Source organism: Thalassophryne amazonica, chromosome 23, assembly GCF_902500255.1.
Source record: "Thalassophryne amazonica chromosome 23, fThaAma1.1, whole genome shotgun sequence".
Classification (NCBI taxonomy): domain Eukaryota; kingdom Metazoa; phylum Chordata; class Actinopteri; order Batrachoidiformes; family Batrachoididae; genus Thalassophryne; species Thalassophryne amazonica.
The window spans coordinates 21,247,346-21,266,894 of NC_047125.1; the positions used below are offsets into that span (position 1 = coordinate 21,247,346).

Here is a 19,549-nt window from a genome sequence, read left to right on the forward strand (position 1 = left end):
TTTTAATGTTTTTCCCCCCCTCTCTTTAACCCATCACTCATAATTATCAGACAAGAATAAACAGTTTTTCATTGGTTTGAACCCCAGAGGGTTTCATCGTACGGTCACCACTTAGCAGCATCAGTTTCTGCCGAGCCTAAAAGGAACAGACGCTCCGGGTTTGGACATCCAACTGGATCGCTGTTTTTCTTTTGTTTTGTGATGCGTTTCATTCCACAGGCAGTACGTAAATGGGGCGTTTCGCATGTGAAAATACAGTAAACACATAAATATTTCGACACAACTGGTTTCATTTTAGCTGTCAACCAGGAAAATAACAATTAAACAATAAAACACAAGCTCAAAGTTCAGATTTTCAGCTTCAATTCAAGAAATTTTATGTGTTCCACATTCTTTGGGACCAAAAGCAATTGGACTCAGGTTAAATAGCTCAACTTGGTCTAGATCATGAGCGCAACTTTTTCTTTCCATTTTAAACTCTAATCTGGTCTTCCTATATCTGTGACTCGCATCATTTAGTACAAATTCGGTATAACCATAAGTCAGCACTGCTTTATTTTCCAAAACCGCCGCCTCATGGCAACGCTGTTATTGAGTAGAGAGTTGAGCTTTGCTGCTTCTCTCAACTGCTTCGATTAACTGTAGCTTCCGATAAATTTTTGGGTGGTTTATCGGTTTAGCTTTATAAAAGATAACTTTTCAGTTAGCTGATTATTTGTTATCAAAGCTAATTTTTTGGTTAGCTGTGCCCACCACTGAGTATAATGCATGGTAATAATCAGGGTTGGGTAGGATTACTTTGAAATGTAATCCAAAAGTAATCAGATTACAAGTAATCCAAATGTATGTACATACATACATGTAATCCACATGTATTCTTTCAAAGTAATCCTACCCAACCTTGGTAATACTATTGTCCCAAATAACTTGGAAATGTGTAGGCAGATTTTCACCCAATTTGGTATGAATGTTCTTTGGGTGACTGTCTCCAGATGATTCACTTTGGGAGCAGATTGATCAAAGGCCACAGTCATCAAAAACATAGTGGCAGAAACACTTCTTCCAGGATATCTCCACAATGAATAGGGCTTCAGAGACGATGTAAAGCTTATTTTATGATAACGTGACCTAAACTATTCTATTCAGCACAGTCGTGTGTGCATGTGCAGGGTATGCATTGCCCCTCTGATGTCCTTCATTGAAAGCTGGCTAAAAACTGTTTGGTTGTGTCAAATTCCAACTTCCCTTTTGTTCAAGGCTGCCGCACAAAACTGAAAATAAATACAACACCAAAACGGCCTCTAAAGCTGGAATGTTTTGTTCTTTTTAAGATAATAGCGTCTTTAAAATGTGCCCACTGCATCATCAGAAAATTTCAAAATAAAAGCCAAACAGCCGATGTTGATCCAGTTGAGTCCTCCCCTCTGGGAGGTCTGTTAAAAGGGAATGCCGCTGAATGCCGCTTCACATTACGGCCGCGTACAGATAAATGTGACATGGATTCAGAGTGGCGTTCCCCTCAATGGTATCTGCTACACTAGTGTTTCTCCCATAATACACTACAGAAACACCCAGACATATGTATATATTTATATATATATATATTAAAAAACATTATCATCATCAGTAGTACTTAGTAGAGTAGTAATAGAGTAAGCAGTAAGAAGGAACATTATTGTACTTCATATCATTATCATTTTCTTGAGTAGTTATTTAGCCTCAAGGGACTTTAGGCTCGTCCTTTGGTGGAACCCAACAGAATGGGAGAGCAGTCAGTGCCAGAACCAGGTGTGTGTTTGTGTGTGTGCGCGTGCATGTCGATGTTGAACGTTTGTTTGGTAATTCACCCTGATATAGTTTGTTTTTTCTCTGTCTGGGGCTCTGTCTATTCATATTTACAATAAATGTAATAGCTGCATCTGAGTGTGGTTTGTGAATCGAGTCTGTGCTGCAACAGTTTGGGAACTTTTTTGTGTGAAACTGCTTCTGTAGCTTATTTATGCATTGTGCTATCCATGCAAGAAATAAGCATTTTCGACCAGAGGATGAATACGAGGCCACAGTGCAGACTTGGCAGTTAGACATGTGCTAACCCTTGTTAGCATTAGCCCAACGCCAGCAGCCCATGTTGGTTTTTGACCCTGTTTATTTTAAGTTATTATCTGCACTTTCAGGTGATATTCATCTTCTGATCTGCAGCAAAAAATGTGAAACAGTTTCACACAACGCGGCCAGGGAAAAGGTGCAGGTTTTTACCTTGGATAACCGAGTGAGCTACCACCACAGTGATACAAGGTATAAATTTAATTTTGTACCTTTTTCTGCCTGAGGCCGCCCAACACTTTCACCTTCATGGCACGGCATATCTTCTCCCTGTCCCTTAACCCCTGTGTGGTCTGATCTCTGCTCAGTGGCACCTAAGTGGCACTCTCCCCGATTCCAGCTCCAGAGGAGGTTGAGGAGGCCCCGCTAGGTTTGGTCTCGGACTGAATGGAGTGTGCCATCTGCGGGGATGAAGGGTTTGGTGGTTCCCCTCTTTCACCTCGCTCCTGGAGGTTGCGCTGGTTTCTGGCAGCTTCTGTGATCATCTGCATCCGACGCTCGTGGTGTTCCTCCAGGGTTCGCCAGAGCTCAGCTCGCTCCCTCTCCCTTTTCATCTCTCTGGGAAGGCAGCCCACATTCACTTAGGTTCTTAGAGTCAGACTACGGCTACACAAGTCTTATAAATTGCTAACATACAGTCAAGCAATTTTTGGCTGTCAAGAAAAACAACCAACTTGGGATGAGACAATTAATCGTTTTGCGCTTAATCACAATTAAAAACTTTACGATTAATTATTTGTAAGAGATCCTCCACATCGTCATGATGATATTCTTAAGAAAATGTATTATGCCTGTAGCCAGAACTTTAGACCAAGTGGTGCAACTCGCATGGAAAATAAATAAAGTTATACCTACAGCACGCACATGTGGCCATAGATACAGTGAGGAAAATAAGTATTTGAACACCCTGCGATTTTGCAAGTTCTCCCACTTAGAAATCATGGAGGGGTCTGAAATTTTCATCTTAGGTGCACGTCCACTGTGAGAGACAATCTAAAAAAAAAAAAAAAAAAAAATCCGTAAATCACAATGTATGATTTTTTTTTATAATTTATTTGTATGTTACTGCTGCAAATAAGTATTTGAACCCCTACCAACCAGCAAGAATTCTGGCTCTCAGACCTGTTAATTTTTCTTTAAGAAGTCCTCTTATTCTGCACTCTTTACCTGTATTAATTGCACCTGTTTGAACTTGTTACCTGTATAAAAGACACCTGTTCATACACTCAATCAATCACACTCCAACCTGTCCACCATAGCAAGACCAAAGAGCTGTCTAAGGACACCAGGGACAAAACTGTAGACCTGCACAAGGCCGGGATGGACTACAGGACAACAGGCAAGCAGCTTGGTAGAAGACAACTGTTATGATTATTTATTAGAAAGTGAAGAAACACAAGATGACTGTCAATCTCCCTCGGTCTGGGATTCCATGCAAGATCTCACTTTGTGGGGTAAGGATGATTCTGAGAAAGCTCAGAACTACACAGGAGGACCTGGTCAATGACCTGAAGAGAGCTGGGACCACAGTCACAAAGATTACATTAGTAACACATGATGCTGTCATGGTTTAAAATCCTGCAAGGCAGCAAGGTCCCCCTGCTCAAGCCAGCACATGTCCAGGCCCGTGTGAAGTTCACCAGTGACCATCTGGATGATCCAGAGGAGGCATGGGAGAAGGTCATGTGGTCAGATGAGACTAGAATAGAGCTTTTTGGAATCAACTCCACTTACCATGTTTAGAGGATGAGAACAACTCCAAGAAAACCATCCCAACCGTGAAGCATGGGGGTGGAAACATCATACTCTGAGGGTGCTCTTCTGCAAAGGGGACAGGATGACTGCACCGTATTGAAGGGAGGATGGATGGGGTCATGTATTGTGAGATTTTGGCAAACAACCTCCTTCCCTCAGTAAGAACACTGAAGATGGGTCATGGCTGGGTCTTCCAGCATGACAATGACCCAAAACACACAGCCAGAGCAACTAAGGAGGTGCTCCATAAGAAGCATTTCAAGGTCCTGGAGTGGCCTGGCCAGTCTCCAGACCTGAACTCAATAGAAAATCTTTGGAGGGAGCTGAAACTCCAAACCTGAAAGATTTGGAGAAGATCTGTATGGATGAGTGGACCAAAATCCCTGCTGCAGTGTGTGCAAACTTGGTGAAAAACTACAGGAAACGTTTGACCTCTGTAATTGCAAACAAAGGCTACTGTACCAAATATTAACATTGATTTCACAGGTGTTCAAATACTTATTTGCAGCAGTAACATACAAATAAATTATTTAAAAAAATCATACATTGTGATTTCCAGATTTTTTTTTAGACTATGTCTCTCACAGTGGACATGCACCTAAGATGAAAATTTCAGACCCCTCCATGATTTCTAAGTGGGAGAACTTGCAAAATCACAGGGTGTTCAAATACTTATTTTCCTCACTGTATATATAGCAACCTATATACCGCATTAGACTCCAGAACGGACAATGCGGTATCTAGGTTACTGTATATCTATGCGTGTGGCCACTGGAGGCAACAACACAAAGCGCCCGTTGTTTTTGGCTGCGGTCTGTGGCACTGTCAGGAGGACTGCTGTGATGATGGCAGAGGCAACGACAACAGAAGATTCATTTCCTCCGAAAAAGCGAGTCAAATCACCAGTGTGTCAGTTTTTTGGTTATTCACAGAATGATAGTAGTGTCACTGAAGATGGTGGGGATCTAATTTGCAAAACCTGCCCGAAAAAAGTTGCAGTGAAGGTGGTTAACACTACGAACGTGATAAATCACCTGAGGGAAAACCACCTGGCTGTATACACTCAAACAAAGGTAATGTACAAAACAGATATAGTACATTATGCTGATGACATGTTACTTAATGCCATTTTGAGTTGTTAGGGAATGTTAATATCAATGTATCTGTCTCAGTGGTATAACTTCACAGTCAGATTTGGGCTTTCAGTGCAACACGTGTTTGGCTGTGTGATGTAGCCTAGCTTCTCTGGTAGGGCACGTTAGTCTGTGGGCTTGTAATTTACCTGGTGTAGCCATAGCCTCCCTCTCTTTCAGTGGACCACTCCTTCCTCCGGTATATGCCAGTTGTCGGCTAATACCGACGTAACATGTAGCTTGTATGTAGACGTCTAGCACTGAAAAAGCTAATCACTGTTAATAACACAGTGGGACAGTCTAATTTCTCTCCACAAGCTCCCCACAACTTTACACTAGTATTACACACAAATAGACATGATTAAAGTTAAAATGTGATTAAGAACAAATAATTAAGAAATAGGTATTAACTGACGATTACACTTCAGTTTTTTCCCTTGCTGTCTTTTTTTTTTTGCTTCCAAAATATCTTATTTCTTGTTTACATTCAATAAATAAACTGCATTGTTCCTGTGATTTGTGATACTTTTTTGGTCAAGTCAATTATTGCATAATAATTGTAAGAATCGTATAACAATGATTATTTCTTAGACAATAATCGTACAATCAAAATCTGTAATCGTCTCATCCCTGCAACCAACCTTTAAATAGGGTTGTTGCCATTATTTTAAAAAAAAGTTAAATGTACAAACAAGACATTCATGAATACAAAGAAGATGGGATGATGGAAGAGGAATAAAAGCAACAATTTATGTTTACACTGTCAAGACAAACTGAGAAAGTAAAAAAAAAAAAAATCAGAAATGGCAATGATTAGGTTAAACCAAATGTGTTCCATGTTCAAAAGATGACCTAATTGATGCATACTGACAATGTGGACTATAATGTGACGGAATAATGGAACAAACCGGCTCAACAACGTGACTTAAGGAGCCTTATTTCTTCCTTTTGTTGTCAGCGGCGTCTCTGCTGAGACTGCACAAAGAAAGTGAGTCATACTCACTTCTGTTTCTCCACTTTGTAGGAGGCAGTGAGGTCATCAAACAGTTTGCTGTTCATCTCCATGAAAGTCTTCAGCACGTTGTAGATCAGAGACACAATGGTCCTGGAAGGTGGGGGGTGGGGGGTGCGTAAGAGTGGAATGAATTCCCATAATTTGACCCAGGGGTCAAGATATACAATTAAAGAATATCTTTTCTTTTCTTTTTTTTTTGTTTTAAGGAGACTGGCATATTAGTCTCCTGTCCAGGGTGTATCCTGCCTCTCACCAGTGATGCCGGTAACGCGTTACTTAGTAACACGTTACTCTAATCTGACCACTTTTTTTAGTAACGAGTAATCTAACGCGTTAATCTTTCCAAATCAGTAATCAGATTAAAGTTACTTCTCCATGTCACTGTGCGTTACTATTATTTTTCATTGTGGGTCGATAGCAGCATTAAACTTGGTCTGTGGGCAGGAGGTCGGGGTTCGACTGAACTGCCCACTTTAAGCGAGCTGTGAGCTTTTCATCCGCGTTTTTTTGCAGCTGCTCGACTCGTCCTCACCTCTTAAAGCGCGGTGATCAGCACACCTGCACTGAGCTTTACAAAGACATTTTTATACTTTTTCCCCTCCTTTATTTAGAATTCTGAGCTGAGTCGCTCCGTATCTGCACGTTAAAAACAGCTGATCCTCGGCGACGCGTCAACAACTAAACTGTTTTCCACTCAAATGCACCTAAACTCTCTTTCTGAGGACCACATGATGTGAAAACGCAATAAAACTTTCTTACCTGTAAATCTGGTCCTGTTTTCTGCATAAATAAATGTTATCCATTCTTTGTGCTCAAACGCCAAAGCAGGGGCGAATCCAGATGGAATGGGGGCGTGGGGAGGGATGTGCCCCCCTCACAACACCCCTAGATTAAAGGTCCAGTTTTGAAGCCGTTTTTTACTACAACTACTAATACTGCTTAAAATAATAATAATTTCGACAAGTAAAATGTTTAGAGAATTTAAATGTTAGAAAAATGTTAGAATTTAATAGTTACATTTATAAACAATGTAGGTTTGAAATTGCAAGTTTTACTGTTACAGTGCTGTCAACAGTTAAATATGAGGTCAAGAAAGAGGTCTTTATTTTACTTTTTATAAAACAAGTATTTGTTTTCATTGAAGTCAAGAAAGGGTGACTATAAAGTGAGTTTTGGCAAAACAGGTATCATTGTCATGTTGACGTGGGTTGTTGTCTGCAGCTGGGGAAAGTAACTAAAAAAGTAACTAGTAATCTAACTTAGTTACTTTTACAATTGAGTAATCAGTAAAGTAACTAAGTTACTTTTTCAAGGAGTAATCAGTAATCAGTAATTGGATTACTTTTCAAAGTAACTGTGGCAACACTGCCTCTCACACATGACCACTGGGATAGCCCCCAATCCCCAACCCTTAGGGATCCATGGACTCGCCTGCATATACACATCAATAGCTTTTTTTCTGGACCCATAAGGGTTAACTGTAATAAATGAGGTTAGAAAACAGATGGCTGGGTGGAACATGAGTTCACCTGTCTGCTTGGTTGGGCTATATAACATTGGTCAACACAGATTTTTCTCGCATGGAGTTTTTCCAGTAGATTTTAGGTAATTTGGGGGGCGCCAAATCCCAATCTGGTGTTATTTTTTGCCAATCACATCATCTTTTTGAGATATGAAAACATATTTCTCATATCAAGCATTGAAGCAAAAGCTGCACTCTCAACTCTATTTCGCAAATCTGGTTTAAAATCTTTGCTTTTGAAGCTGCTTTTGTGCAGGATTAGTGGCGCCAAACTCGTGAATGAATGAACAACTTTTGCATAATCCATCAATACGGACAGAACATGCAGATTGCAAAAAAACAAACATGATTGTTTAGAGGAAATCTGATCTCGGATTCGGATTCAGCCCCCCAAAATGACCCTAAATCAGTTATCAAAGTTATCATACAGTGCTTATGAAAAAGGTTTTTATAACATAAAAACCCCTGATTTCTTGATACAAGAAGTTTAAAAGAAATGCTCCGTCACCTCGAAGTGAAAACTGATCTTTATAAAAATTAAATTACACAAAAATACAACACAAAGCAATGGGCTTGCATCTACACTGATCACTTTTACAGCCAGATGGCTGAAGGTGGGGTTAAGGTTGGGAATGTCCTAAAAAAAAAGTGTCAAAAGGAGTGTTTGTGTGTCACTGACTGGTTCCAGTGCTCCTTGGAGACTCTGTAGAGTGTGGCGAATACCAGCGGCAGGATGACTTGACAGTTCTCCTCAATCAAACTGAGGATGTATTCATTGTTCCAGAAGTAAAGAGCCCTCTCTGCTACCTGCAACAGTGACACAGTGAGACAAAAATTGTTGCAAGATTATTATTTTACATTGGAGTGCCACAAAGTATGAAATTACCTTACCAATCATCTCGTGTGAGTGCCCGCACATACACAATACTATAGTAGGGATGTACAGTCCTGGTCAGGCAATTTTAAGCACAGAATTTTAAATATGTTCTGAAATAAATGTAACTGAACCCATGTGGTATCATCAGATTGCAGCATCTGAGGAGCTGAGTGAGAAATCCGTCCACACTTTCAAAGATTCCCTAGATTTGGCCATGACAAGAGTTTCTGTATACGGTGAGACATTCGCTTATCTTGCAAGTGACATTCATATCTCTGGGTCCTCAACTTTTGATATCAAGAGATGCTTGGGAAGAGCATATGGCAGGGGTATTCAACTCGTTCCGGAACGGGCCGAGAGGGTGCAGGTTTTTCTTCCACTCCACCAAGTGTTGGAATCAGTTAATCAGTGAAATCACCTGCCCGTTCTGGAAGGAGTTGAATACCCTGGCTTATGGAGTCATGAGGTCATTGGGCAGAGGTTTCTCGCTATGCCAGTATGTTTGTAGAAGAGTAAATGTCCAAGTCTTTAGGGTACTGGTGCTATCTGTCTTTCTATATGATTGTGAACACTGGACGCCAACCAGCGATTGAAGGTAACAACTGGATGTCTTAGGTACAAGGTCTAGGAGCCTTGGTATCGATGGAATAATTTTACGTCAAATGAACAGTTACCATGAAACACAATCCAGCATTGACTTTATTGTATCACAATGCAACACCTCACCTCACCTTTGCAAATAGACGGCTACTTTTGAAAGGTGAGAAAGGACTGGTGTCCTCCGGGGCGGTTGGATGCAAACACACGGCACCAACACATACTCTCAGACCTGAACCAAGTCACAGATTTACCATCGAGTAGAGTTTCTATTTCTTAATGACTGAGGCAGATTAACTCCAATATTCATTCACTTATGTACTCATCATCTGTCTTGTTGAAAGACCACTGGCTGTGAAAGTGATGTAAATGAATCAAAAGGTGCCAATAATTGTGCCCAGAACTGTCACATCACATTACCGCAATCTGGTTCAGCAGAGATGTTTACGCTCTGATTTGTACTCCTATTTACTCTCAGCATGTGAGTCTGCCACTTGATTTTACACAAGGCAGAGTGTCATAGTGGCCCGATTCCATTTTATGAGGTCCAAAAAACACCTCCACATTATATCACCTATATGCATACCTCAGGTAGATCCTCACTGGGCTGCCAAAATTAACAGTAAAAGCTTAAAAAAAATGCTTTATTTCAAAATCAAGGCCAAAGATCACACTCAGAACATTACCGAAAGCTTCTACTAGTGTGTAGGAGACAGCATGAAAATGAGGGATGCTCTTGCCAGTCCAACGCAAGTGCTGAAAGCACTGGATATTTCAATTGCACTGTCCACCACATCCAAACTGCAGGATTGTGACTCGTTAACACACAGTGTTTGATAAAAGAAGGACTATGAGAGTGTTGGTGCTTTGGGCCTGGTCACCTGAAAGTGAGGGCTGGAGATACAGGCTGCGATCTGTTTGAAGAGCGGCTCCTGGACCCGGATAAACTGAGACGGCTCGATCACATCCAGGATTTCTTCAATCTCACCCAGAAACATCACCTTCACACACACACACCCAGAAACAAAAAAAGTTAAAAACAAAAACATGCAAATTTGTCGGCTTGTTATTAAGTTTGTTGTAAAGCTAAAAAAATCTTGTTTATGGACTCTTCCAACATCATTGTGTCATCCTCGACTCATTCTCTGTAAATACGCATTTGACTAAATGAAAGTATTTGTTAATTATTTCAGAATGTCTTCACACTGACGTTATACACTTGGGTCATCTATATATTAAAAGCCAAGTGGCCTCTGTGTATGTGTGCGTGCATATGTATGGCTTCGATCACGGACAAACTGGGGGAGACCTGACATTTGCTGTTTGGTATGTTTATGTATTTTGGGTCAAGTATGAACGCTGCGAAAATAGAACATTGAGAGGACTAATATTTTGGAGAAACTATGGATATTAGCTAACAACAGTGAACAGTGGACATTGATATTTACATTCTGGACTCACACGCCATTACAAATCACAGAAACTTTGCATAACTTATGTCAGCTACCTATTGTATAAACACTAACCAATCTAGAACCCACGGATCCCCACAGACAACACGCTAGTACCCTTTAATTTGTTAACAGCCACCTGAAAGGCTAAGTGCTCCCAGCAATACTAGTTAATGAACAAAAAAATGCTCAGCAGGTTTTTAATAAAGAGTCAACCTCACCTCTTTCTGCGTGCAGGTTTTTGGCCAGTATTTCAGCAGCCCTCTGATAATCTGCAAAGAAAGCATGTCCCTCTGTAAAACAGATAACACTCAGCAGCCATTAGCTCCACAGTGCATTTGGCTGAAGTCCATCTGCAACATCCTCTTTAACTCGTACTCAGGCCAGCGCATTAAGACGAACACGGCTTAACGTTTCACTGGGATACATTTCAGTTTATATTCTGAACAATTTTGAAGAGCAAGGCAGATTATGGGTCTCAGTATTGTGGCCTTTTGTGTAGGTAGACTTACATATTCGGTGACGGTAGCATCTTTCTCCATAAACTGCACCACACAGTAGGCCAGCTGTAAAGGGCAAACGAGACGCGGTTAGCAGACTTGAAGCCGACAAGGAGACAGCGAGGATCTCACTGCTTATCCCTCGGGATTACGCACCACTAAAGATTGGAAAGACAACCACTACAAGGGGAGACGTGTGTCACAAATGTGTAGCTCTGAATGTACATCGGCTCCACTCCACTTACATGATCTGCAAACATTTCCTATTACTCAGCGCGTGTGCGCTCATGTGTTTTGCAGTTGCCCCCCTCCACTCGGCCGGTTGCCGTGGCGAGTGGGCACCATGGCGACTCTGTGTGTGTGAAGTATGTTTATGTCGGAAGGAGTGATGTCACACACCCCTAATTCCCTTAAGGGCAATCTGTGATAGAGTTTAGACGTCTCGTCTCGCTCGCTTTTCTTTGCATATCGTTTCCTTTTCAATTAGATTTCAAACGTTGCTTTAATCAAGATGTAACTGTATCCGCCTGCTCCACCTGCAGTTTTCAGATTTCAAAATGGCCTTTGAAATAGTCTTCTTTCTATTTGACCATACAACCAGTTCCACTCTTTCTGTTGCTTTGTCTCATTCTTGTCCATTTCGTTCCTGTCCGCTTGATACTGGTTCCACAGCTGCCATCTATTTTATCCATTTCTGCTTCAATATTTTTTTATTACTCTTGTTTGTCTTCTCACTCTGTACTTAAATCCGCCTTCACTTGCATCGCAACAAGAAACAGCGAATGAAAGCTGCTAAAAAAAGGGCTAATGAAAAGCAGGGATGGGAAAGAAAGAAGGATTAAAATAAAGGTGCTGTGCGATCAAACAATTTAAAGTCTTAGTGAGGTATTACTGAGATGGCTTTGGGGTATATATGGTGTTGGATTCTGTTGTCAGGCTGAGCTTTGTGGGTACGTTGTTAGGAGCAGGCTTATGGACAACGGTAAGACAGAAGATTTTAAAAAACATTGATTTGTCAAACTGACAGATCGATGATGACCTCATTCTTGAGGAATTTTGGTTTCTTGCGTGTGACTTTGTTGCAACCTGTATGTCAAAACTCGTCTTCTCAGGCACTCTGGTAGGACAGAAACATGGCTTTTCAAATGTTTTTAAAATAAATATTCAGTAGCATCCCTACAACCACGAATCAGCACACCCGCCCTACTGCCTGAAACATATATTGTGGTTCCTATCCCAGTTCCACACTGCTTTTCAGGCTGCTCACACAGGCCGGCGGAGCAGCTCAAAACCATTGCAAGGTTTGTGGAGACGGCATGCGAATGGTCTCCACCAAGCTTACACGAGCATTGCAGACTTGGAGAAGCCAAACATCATCTTTACGAGTGCCCAATGTTGAATTTAACGGGAAAATAGGGTGTTGGGTCTTGTTTCTTCTAAGACCACAGCAAAAGTGGTCTTGAATCTCAGCAGACAAGTAAGCATCCAATCATCAGTTGTTGGGAGACCACTGGGGTTTGTTGTCACAAAATAATGATGTGAAACTGAAAAGTATGACTGCAGGTCAGAGAGAGTCCATTAAAATGACCTAGAGACTGCACATACGTCTGACAGTTTCTTCAGAATGTGAGTTAACGCGTGCACGTGTGCAGGATGTTAACAGTGTAAGCCCTGGTCAGACCGAATAATGAACGATAACTAATGAGGCACGTAGCATGACATTTTTTTTTTTGGTGCGAGTCAAGTTATTCAACAAACGTGGGAGAATAGTGGCTCTTAGAGGCAGATTATTTGGCCAACAAGGCTCATCTCTGAGTGTGATGCTAATTTCAAGAAGTTCAAAATTCAGCAAAAACAGCGTGGGGCGATTTGTGTACGAGGACAAACAAGATATGTAAATGTATACTGACACATGCATGATGCTGGATGCAGTCCTTTGTTCGACCGCCTGCCACGCACTCTGTGCTGGACGCTGCGTATATAAAATAATTATTTCATAGCGGATTAATCATTTTCTATGCAAGTTGTCTGTTGAAAATGGCTCTAATCAATTCCTGAATCACAGAGGAGCGCTCCAGCAGCACCGTTCACACATGCGCACTGAGTGAGCTGGAGAAAGCATTTGGAGCCATCTAAAAAAGGTAATTATTTGTCATGTTTACATTGTCATGGCTTGGTAAACAGTTGCATGTTCTTTCCTTCTTGTCTGCAGCTGTTAAAGTATGTTTATGACAGATCTAACATCACGTTATAATCGTTCAGACAAGCTGCGTCCTGATGCGAGCCGCTCCGTTCACTTCTTTACTCCACTTGATGAGCTGCACGTCATGTTGGTGAGCAGATCGTGCCATGTGGCATGACATTTATGCGTGAAGGATTTTTTTGAACATTTAAAAATTCTCTTTGCGCAATTGCATGCACCCGCGCCCTTCTCATGTTCAGTCTGCACCCATTAAAGACAGGTTTACTCTCCTGCACGACACAGGGCGTGCAAGTGCGTGAATCAAAGTCATGGACAGGACAGGCTACCTGAAGCAGCAGGTTCCACTCTGAGAAAGCCCTTGTGGCCTTTTTTTAAACATACATTTCCTGCAATTCCTTCAGAAGAACATCATATTCGTGGCTCATTATTCAAATAATCACTGAAATTTTTGACAAATCTATACGTGGCTCATTATTCATGGCTTTATTATTCGGTCTGACCAGGACTTTAGTGTGTAGCAATTGGGAAGAAGAAGATGATCCGCACCTCTAAATCCAATTGTTACCTCTGGTTTGGGGTTTGGGAAAAGTTACAAAAAATTATACTTGGAGGCAAAATAAGATGTTAATGCATGATGTTGTTTAGGCCGTATCAAAAGGAAGGCATCGAGTGCTGTGTTAAATGTGGCCTCATTGCATCACAAGTTCAAGGAGACAGTCAGTAATGGGTCTGTAGATACACTGATTGCTGGATATATGCAAATTTATTAGCACTTCACAGTTTAAAGAAGATTTGATGGTGCCATTTAAAGACTTTAAGAAAACTGAACGATGCTGTTGCAACATTAGGTTCAATCCAGAACTGGGTCACTTATCTGCACTGCCACACCTACAGGACAAAACTGCTGTGCACTTTCCTATAGCACCACCTCTCCCATCATAACCCTGTTAAACCTGGAGTGTGTGAGTGCGAGTGAGATGAGAAGATGTGAGTGCATGAATAATGTATGTGAACCACAGGAGGCAAGAGATCAAGCAGGAGAAATGTAGGGCAAAGGGGGTGATGAAACTGAAAAAGCAAAACAGCCCAGTTTGTAGAGAACAAATGGAAGCTTCTGCATAATCAAACAATGTGTGACTCAACTAACCGTGCACACACATTCATGCACAGTAGAGGACCTGCCATCTGTACTGTCAAATATTTGGACACGTGCATGACAGAGAAGAGGCAAACCAAAGCCTCTCAGAAGGTGAGTGGCTCTCTCTGCAGCATGCATGACTCTATCCTGCCCCTAGTGGTGTATATGGTGCACTGCACAAACCCCATTTAAATCCCATTTATACAAGTCAGGACCAAAGAAACAAAGAATCTAAGTACAGTATATGATGGCTTCTGATCACTGACCTGTGCATGGAAGATGGAAAGAGACTTTGCCGTGTGTAGCGGGATGAGTACTCGAATGAGGAACTGCTTATGCTCAGCTTTCAGAGGCAGCGCAAATCCATTTATGATGCTGGAGCGGAGGAGAAAAAGACAATTAAATCACAATGACAAATTGACTTGTCTTTGAATTGGAGATAGTTCAATACTTTGCCTCTGTGGTGCGGTAAAGCATTTTTCCTCTCCTTTCCTTTGTTCCCGGCAAATTGAATACTAAAAGTTTTTTATTGACCCCTGCCAAAAACAGCCACATTTTACACTGTTGACACACACTCAAGGCATAGGCGCTCCAGTTGGGGCTTGATGGGGCGGGGGAATTGAGTCATCTCAAAGTAGCACCACCAGAAAACTGATATTTGCCATTCTGAATTCTGTTGATTTCATTTTCTCACCCGTGGCCCTACTCTCTGACTGACTGGGTCCAATAACACACTTATCATAGCACCTCTGAGATGCTGCTTATGTGCTGCAATGACATCAACACAGTTCACACCACTCATTTTCATTTCATTTATATAGCGCCAAAGTTGCTTCAAGGTGCTTCACACAAGTAAGGTCTGACCTTACCAACCCCAAGAGCAAGCACACAGGCGACAGTGGTAAGAAAAAAACTCCCTCTGATGATTTGAGGAAGAAACCTCAAAGCAGACCAGACTCAAAGGGGTGACCACCTATTAAGTCATACTAATAAAAAACATTTTTAACAATGCAGAGGAACACACACACACACACACACACAATGTTTCATTAGCTTTGGTATTCTATCATGATTTTAACACGTGCAAGCCAAAGCATGGCGTGTGCCCTCGCCCATATGTTAAGTTAATGTTGGTTTAACAAGACAGGTGATAACATCTGGAAATTAGTTCTATAGTGAAAGACTGGTGTGCAGTGAAAAACTGACATTTTACAATTGGCATGCAGTGTATTAACCCACATTTTCAAAATAATACTTCCTCTAGGCAGTACACCACCAAGAAAGGGTTTCAATCAGGTGAGGCATTTTTTTTGTTTGTTTGTTATTGCACGGAGAAAAAAAAAATCAAGATGCTGTCCGTAGCGGCCATATTGGATAATGGACATCTGCCATTTTGGAAAGAAACCCTTCTCTAGCTTCCCCCAATACACCACCAAGAAAATAGTTTCAATGAGACAAGGAGTTCCTTCCTTATTATTGCCTTGTCAAATAACTCCATCAAGGAACCAGAACCTGGAGGTGATCATATGACAAACACTGCAAGATGTGAAAACGGTGCAGGCCATGCCTGGGTTTCAGGCACCGTGCTAAGTCTCCAACTTCATCCATATCAAATGATGCCTTCTGTTGTCTTCTCCATTATCTTCTCTGTGCTCTTCATATTCCTGTTCATGTCACGGTGCAACTGTGCATCAGCCTGCTGCAGCCAGCTGAATCAATACACCGTTTGAAACCTCGTCTCCCTCTGTGCCAGCACCCACCTCAAGGCTCATACTGCTTTACTCACTTCCCCATCTGACCTCTGCGGAGCTGGAGTGACACGATCAGAGTCAACAGCAGACGATTTCTGCTAATTTAGCACCACAGCAATAAAAGTACATTTGATGTTCAGACTGTCATCAGAATGCACACACCTCCACCGAGTTCCAAGTGTCACCTGTTTACATAGTCTCTCTTGATATTTTCCTTTGGTCCAGATTGCTGACCTTTGATCTAGATCCCTAACCACTGATACTGATCGTGATATGAAAGATCAATCGGAAGGATGTAGATCAAAAGAGCTCAGATCAAAGAGCCACCATTTTACCCTGTCTGCACCAAAATCGTCTCCAAAGCTGCAAACTGAAAAGGCTATTTTCATACATCAAGTATGACTCCAAATTATTTGGAATAAAAATGGTCATATAAAAATGACTAATTAATATAAATTATGAAGAATGCAAACATGAAAAGAATCTATTTTCTTCCGTTTTCTGGCCAAGTTTATTCAAGTGCTTTCAGAATTTCATGCACTGGAACACGTCTTCCATGCGCATGATGTCAATCCTGACTGGCTACAACGCCAAAAGACGACACATCGAGGTGCATGTAATACCAGTGAAGCCTCCAAAGACGGCTCTGGCTGTGCTGCGCTATTTCGGATGTGCAGAATCCCACTGAATTAAACTGAAAAGTGTGAGGCAGTTATGAGATAGATGATGCACAGCGATGTTGATGATGCTGCAAGCACATCTCGTACAGTTAACACATCACAACTAAAAATATAAGCCGACATGTTAGCATTGTGTAGAGAAGCTAACTGGACAGCGATGCACGAATAAACGTGGAATTTATGAAGTTATCACTTAAGCCGCTCGCCCACCTTTAATTTGAAATGTCTTTGTCTCATCAATGGAAAATTTGTTCAATATCTCCTCCCTGCTGTGTCTGTCATCTCTCTCTCTCTCTCTCTCTCTCTCCACAATGCATCCTCCCTCGCCCTTCTCTCCCCTCGTCTCAATGTGTGGGAGGAGTTATAAATACCACTGTTTCCACCAACATGAATGCAAACCTCTCTCTCCTCCTCCCTGCACTTCTGACTCACTCGTCATCCCTCCATCTCTCCTCCGATCCCTCTCGCCTCACCTTGGATTCATCCTCTGCCTCTCGCCCGCCTCCTCCAAATTCCAAATCTCAAGAGCACAATAAAGAATGAAAATTAAAAACCAAATACAAGTGTTGACACGTCATGTTACTTAAACCTGCAAAACTACACAAGTCTCTCTGAATCACTTCATTCAGTCTTCTTCTTCTCGATGTTTAACACCAAAGACGATGTGTTAGTGTCCAATACGGGAAAAGTCGGACTGCAGCCATCAGGATGCCCTTGAGAAAAGTGAATATTTATCGACTCCAGTACAGAATGTTTGTGCTTGCTCCATGCTTCCTCTCCATTTATCATCATTTGCTCATTCTTTCTTTCTGTCTTTCTCTACTGCTCTGTGCACAAGAGGCTCACTTGGAAAAATCCACACTCACAGGCTGGAAGAAACACATAAATGTCACATAGTTGTTTACTGCTGTTTTATTTCATCTCCCATAGGCGTGTGACAAAGCTCTGGAGTCTTACATCATACTCACCTGCTCTCTCTCTCTTTCACACACACACACACACACCACACACACACACACACACACACACACACACACACACACACACACACACACACACACACACACACACACACACACACACATATATATCAACATCCTCATGCTATTGCTCTCTAGCATTATTATGAATGCAAATGAAGTGAGGAAAGCAAACTGCATGATTTTTTTTTTTGTCTCCACGAGCCCAAAACAACAGAGCACTGCAAGTCAACATCACAATCCTCTCAATTCTACATTCAGCAACAATAGCCAGAGCAGATTACAGTCGCATCCTGACAATCTACCATACGTGGATCTCTATCCACAGACTGAGTTCTTCAAATGAAAACAAAATTTTAAAAAGGGCCAAGACACCCTGACATCCTTTGGACAAAGAAGAGCATTTTTGACTAAATATGGAGAAAGTGACATTACAAGTCATTTGAAACTCTTTACCCTTCTGGGAGATCCAATCGTTACCATGGCCAGATAGTCACCCAAGGAATGTCTGGGCTAAATTTCAGAAAGGTTTTATCAACGGATATTCTCCAATAACTCGAATGAGATGAAAAATCCTACCCCCCTTTTTTTTTACCCTTGGGGGGGGCTGGATGGCACTTACAACAAGAGCAATCCAAGATTTTTTGGAAATTTGGTGAGAATCCGTGAAGTGTTTTTTTGTTTGTTTTTTTACGTAATCCTTCAAAGCTTATATAAACTGAAATCTCGATCCCAAATCCAGATCACCTCCAAAATTTTATGCCGTCTATCATGGTCTTATATCTATCTGTGGTAATAATTTTGTCAAAATCCGCGTGGTAGTTTTGAGGTAATCTTGCTGACAGATTTTATTACGTCCTTGGTGGGCATAATGATTCAAGGACAATTACATTTTTCTGTCTGTAGGTAGCCTTCCAAAGAATCTTGATGCAATTTGTTATGCTATATCATTTTTGAAAATAAACAGATTAGTGTACACAGTGCCAGAAACGTCCAGAAGACTATCCTTGTTTACTTCCTTATCTGTTGCACCATCTTCCCAATAGTTCTCTTACTGGCCTCAGAGATAAATCAACAAACTACAAATACTTTGCGTTTCATTTGTCATTTATGTCCTTTATTTCTCTCCCTCTCTCCAAGCCAGTTTCTTATTTCCCTCTCTTCCTTATATCTCATTTCCTGCTCCATTAGATATTACACCCACAGCAGCCTATCACTGATAACAAAGATGAAGTGATGAAAATGAAAAATAACATTGGTTTGAGCTCAGCAGTTGTTGTGTTTTATTTATTGTTTATTTGTAATGACTTAATTTAGGTTACACCAGGTGTCTTGTGAATGACAACAGCTGGACAGATGTATTTGTGAGTACAAACCTGCCAAGTATTTCCAGCAGCTCTGCCACTCCGTTGAAGTGCTCAGTTTCATATATGAACCTGAAAAACAGAAAAAGACAAAGTGATGATAAATCATTAAAAAAAAAAACAACAGCAAAAAAAAAAAAAAAAAAAAAAAAAAAAAATTAATGTTCAATAAAAACAAAACTAAGAGGACCAAGGTACAATCTAGCTATGGTACGTATTTTGATGATGGAAACCCGCACAGGCCTGAGCAGAAGTGAACAAGCAAACTTCACACACATTGAACCCATGGCTTTCTTGATTTGAGACAAGGGGGTACATTTAAGGAATATATTAACATTAAGGTGACTATAAACCAAACACTGCAAAAACTGTCCAAAATAAGCCAAATAATCCAAATTGTCTTGTATTAAGCAAAAAATCTGCCAATGGGGTAAGAAAAATGTACTTGGTTACAATTCTTAAAACTAGCAAAATGTTGCG

At 41.1% G+C, this 19,549-nt stretch overlaps 1 protein-coding gene across 1 annotated transcript; it reads right to left on the reverse strand.

Moving 5' to 3' along the window:
* Window positions 1-1,583: 1,583 nt before the first annotated feature.
* Window positions 1,584-19,356, reverse strand: LOC117505397 (serine/threonine-protein phosphatase 2A 56 kDa regulatory subunit beta isoform-like). The gene is made up of 9 exons (XM_034165043.1): window positions 19,346-19,356; window positions 19,082-19,177; window positions 14,561-14,669; window positions 10,966-11,019; window positions 10,675-10,725; window positions 9,884-10,003; window positions 8,208-8,335; window positions 5,995-6,096; window positions 1,584-2,661 (listed from the first exon to the last, which is right to left on the reverse strand). Exons 1-9 carry the CDS (start codon window positions 19,354-19,356, stop codon window positions 2,418-2,420), a joined length of 915 nt encoding a protein of 304 aa, XP_034020934.1. The 3' UTR covers window positions 1,584-2,417.
* Window positions 19,357-19,549: the final 193 nt, after the last annotated feature.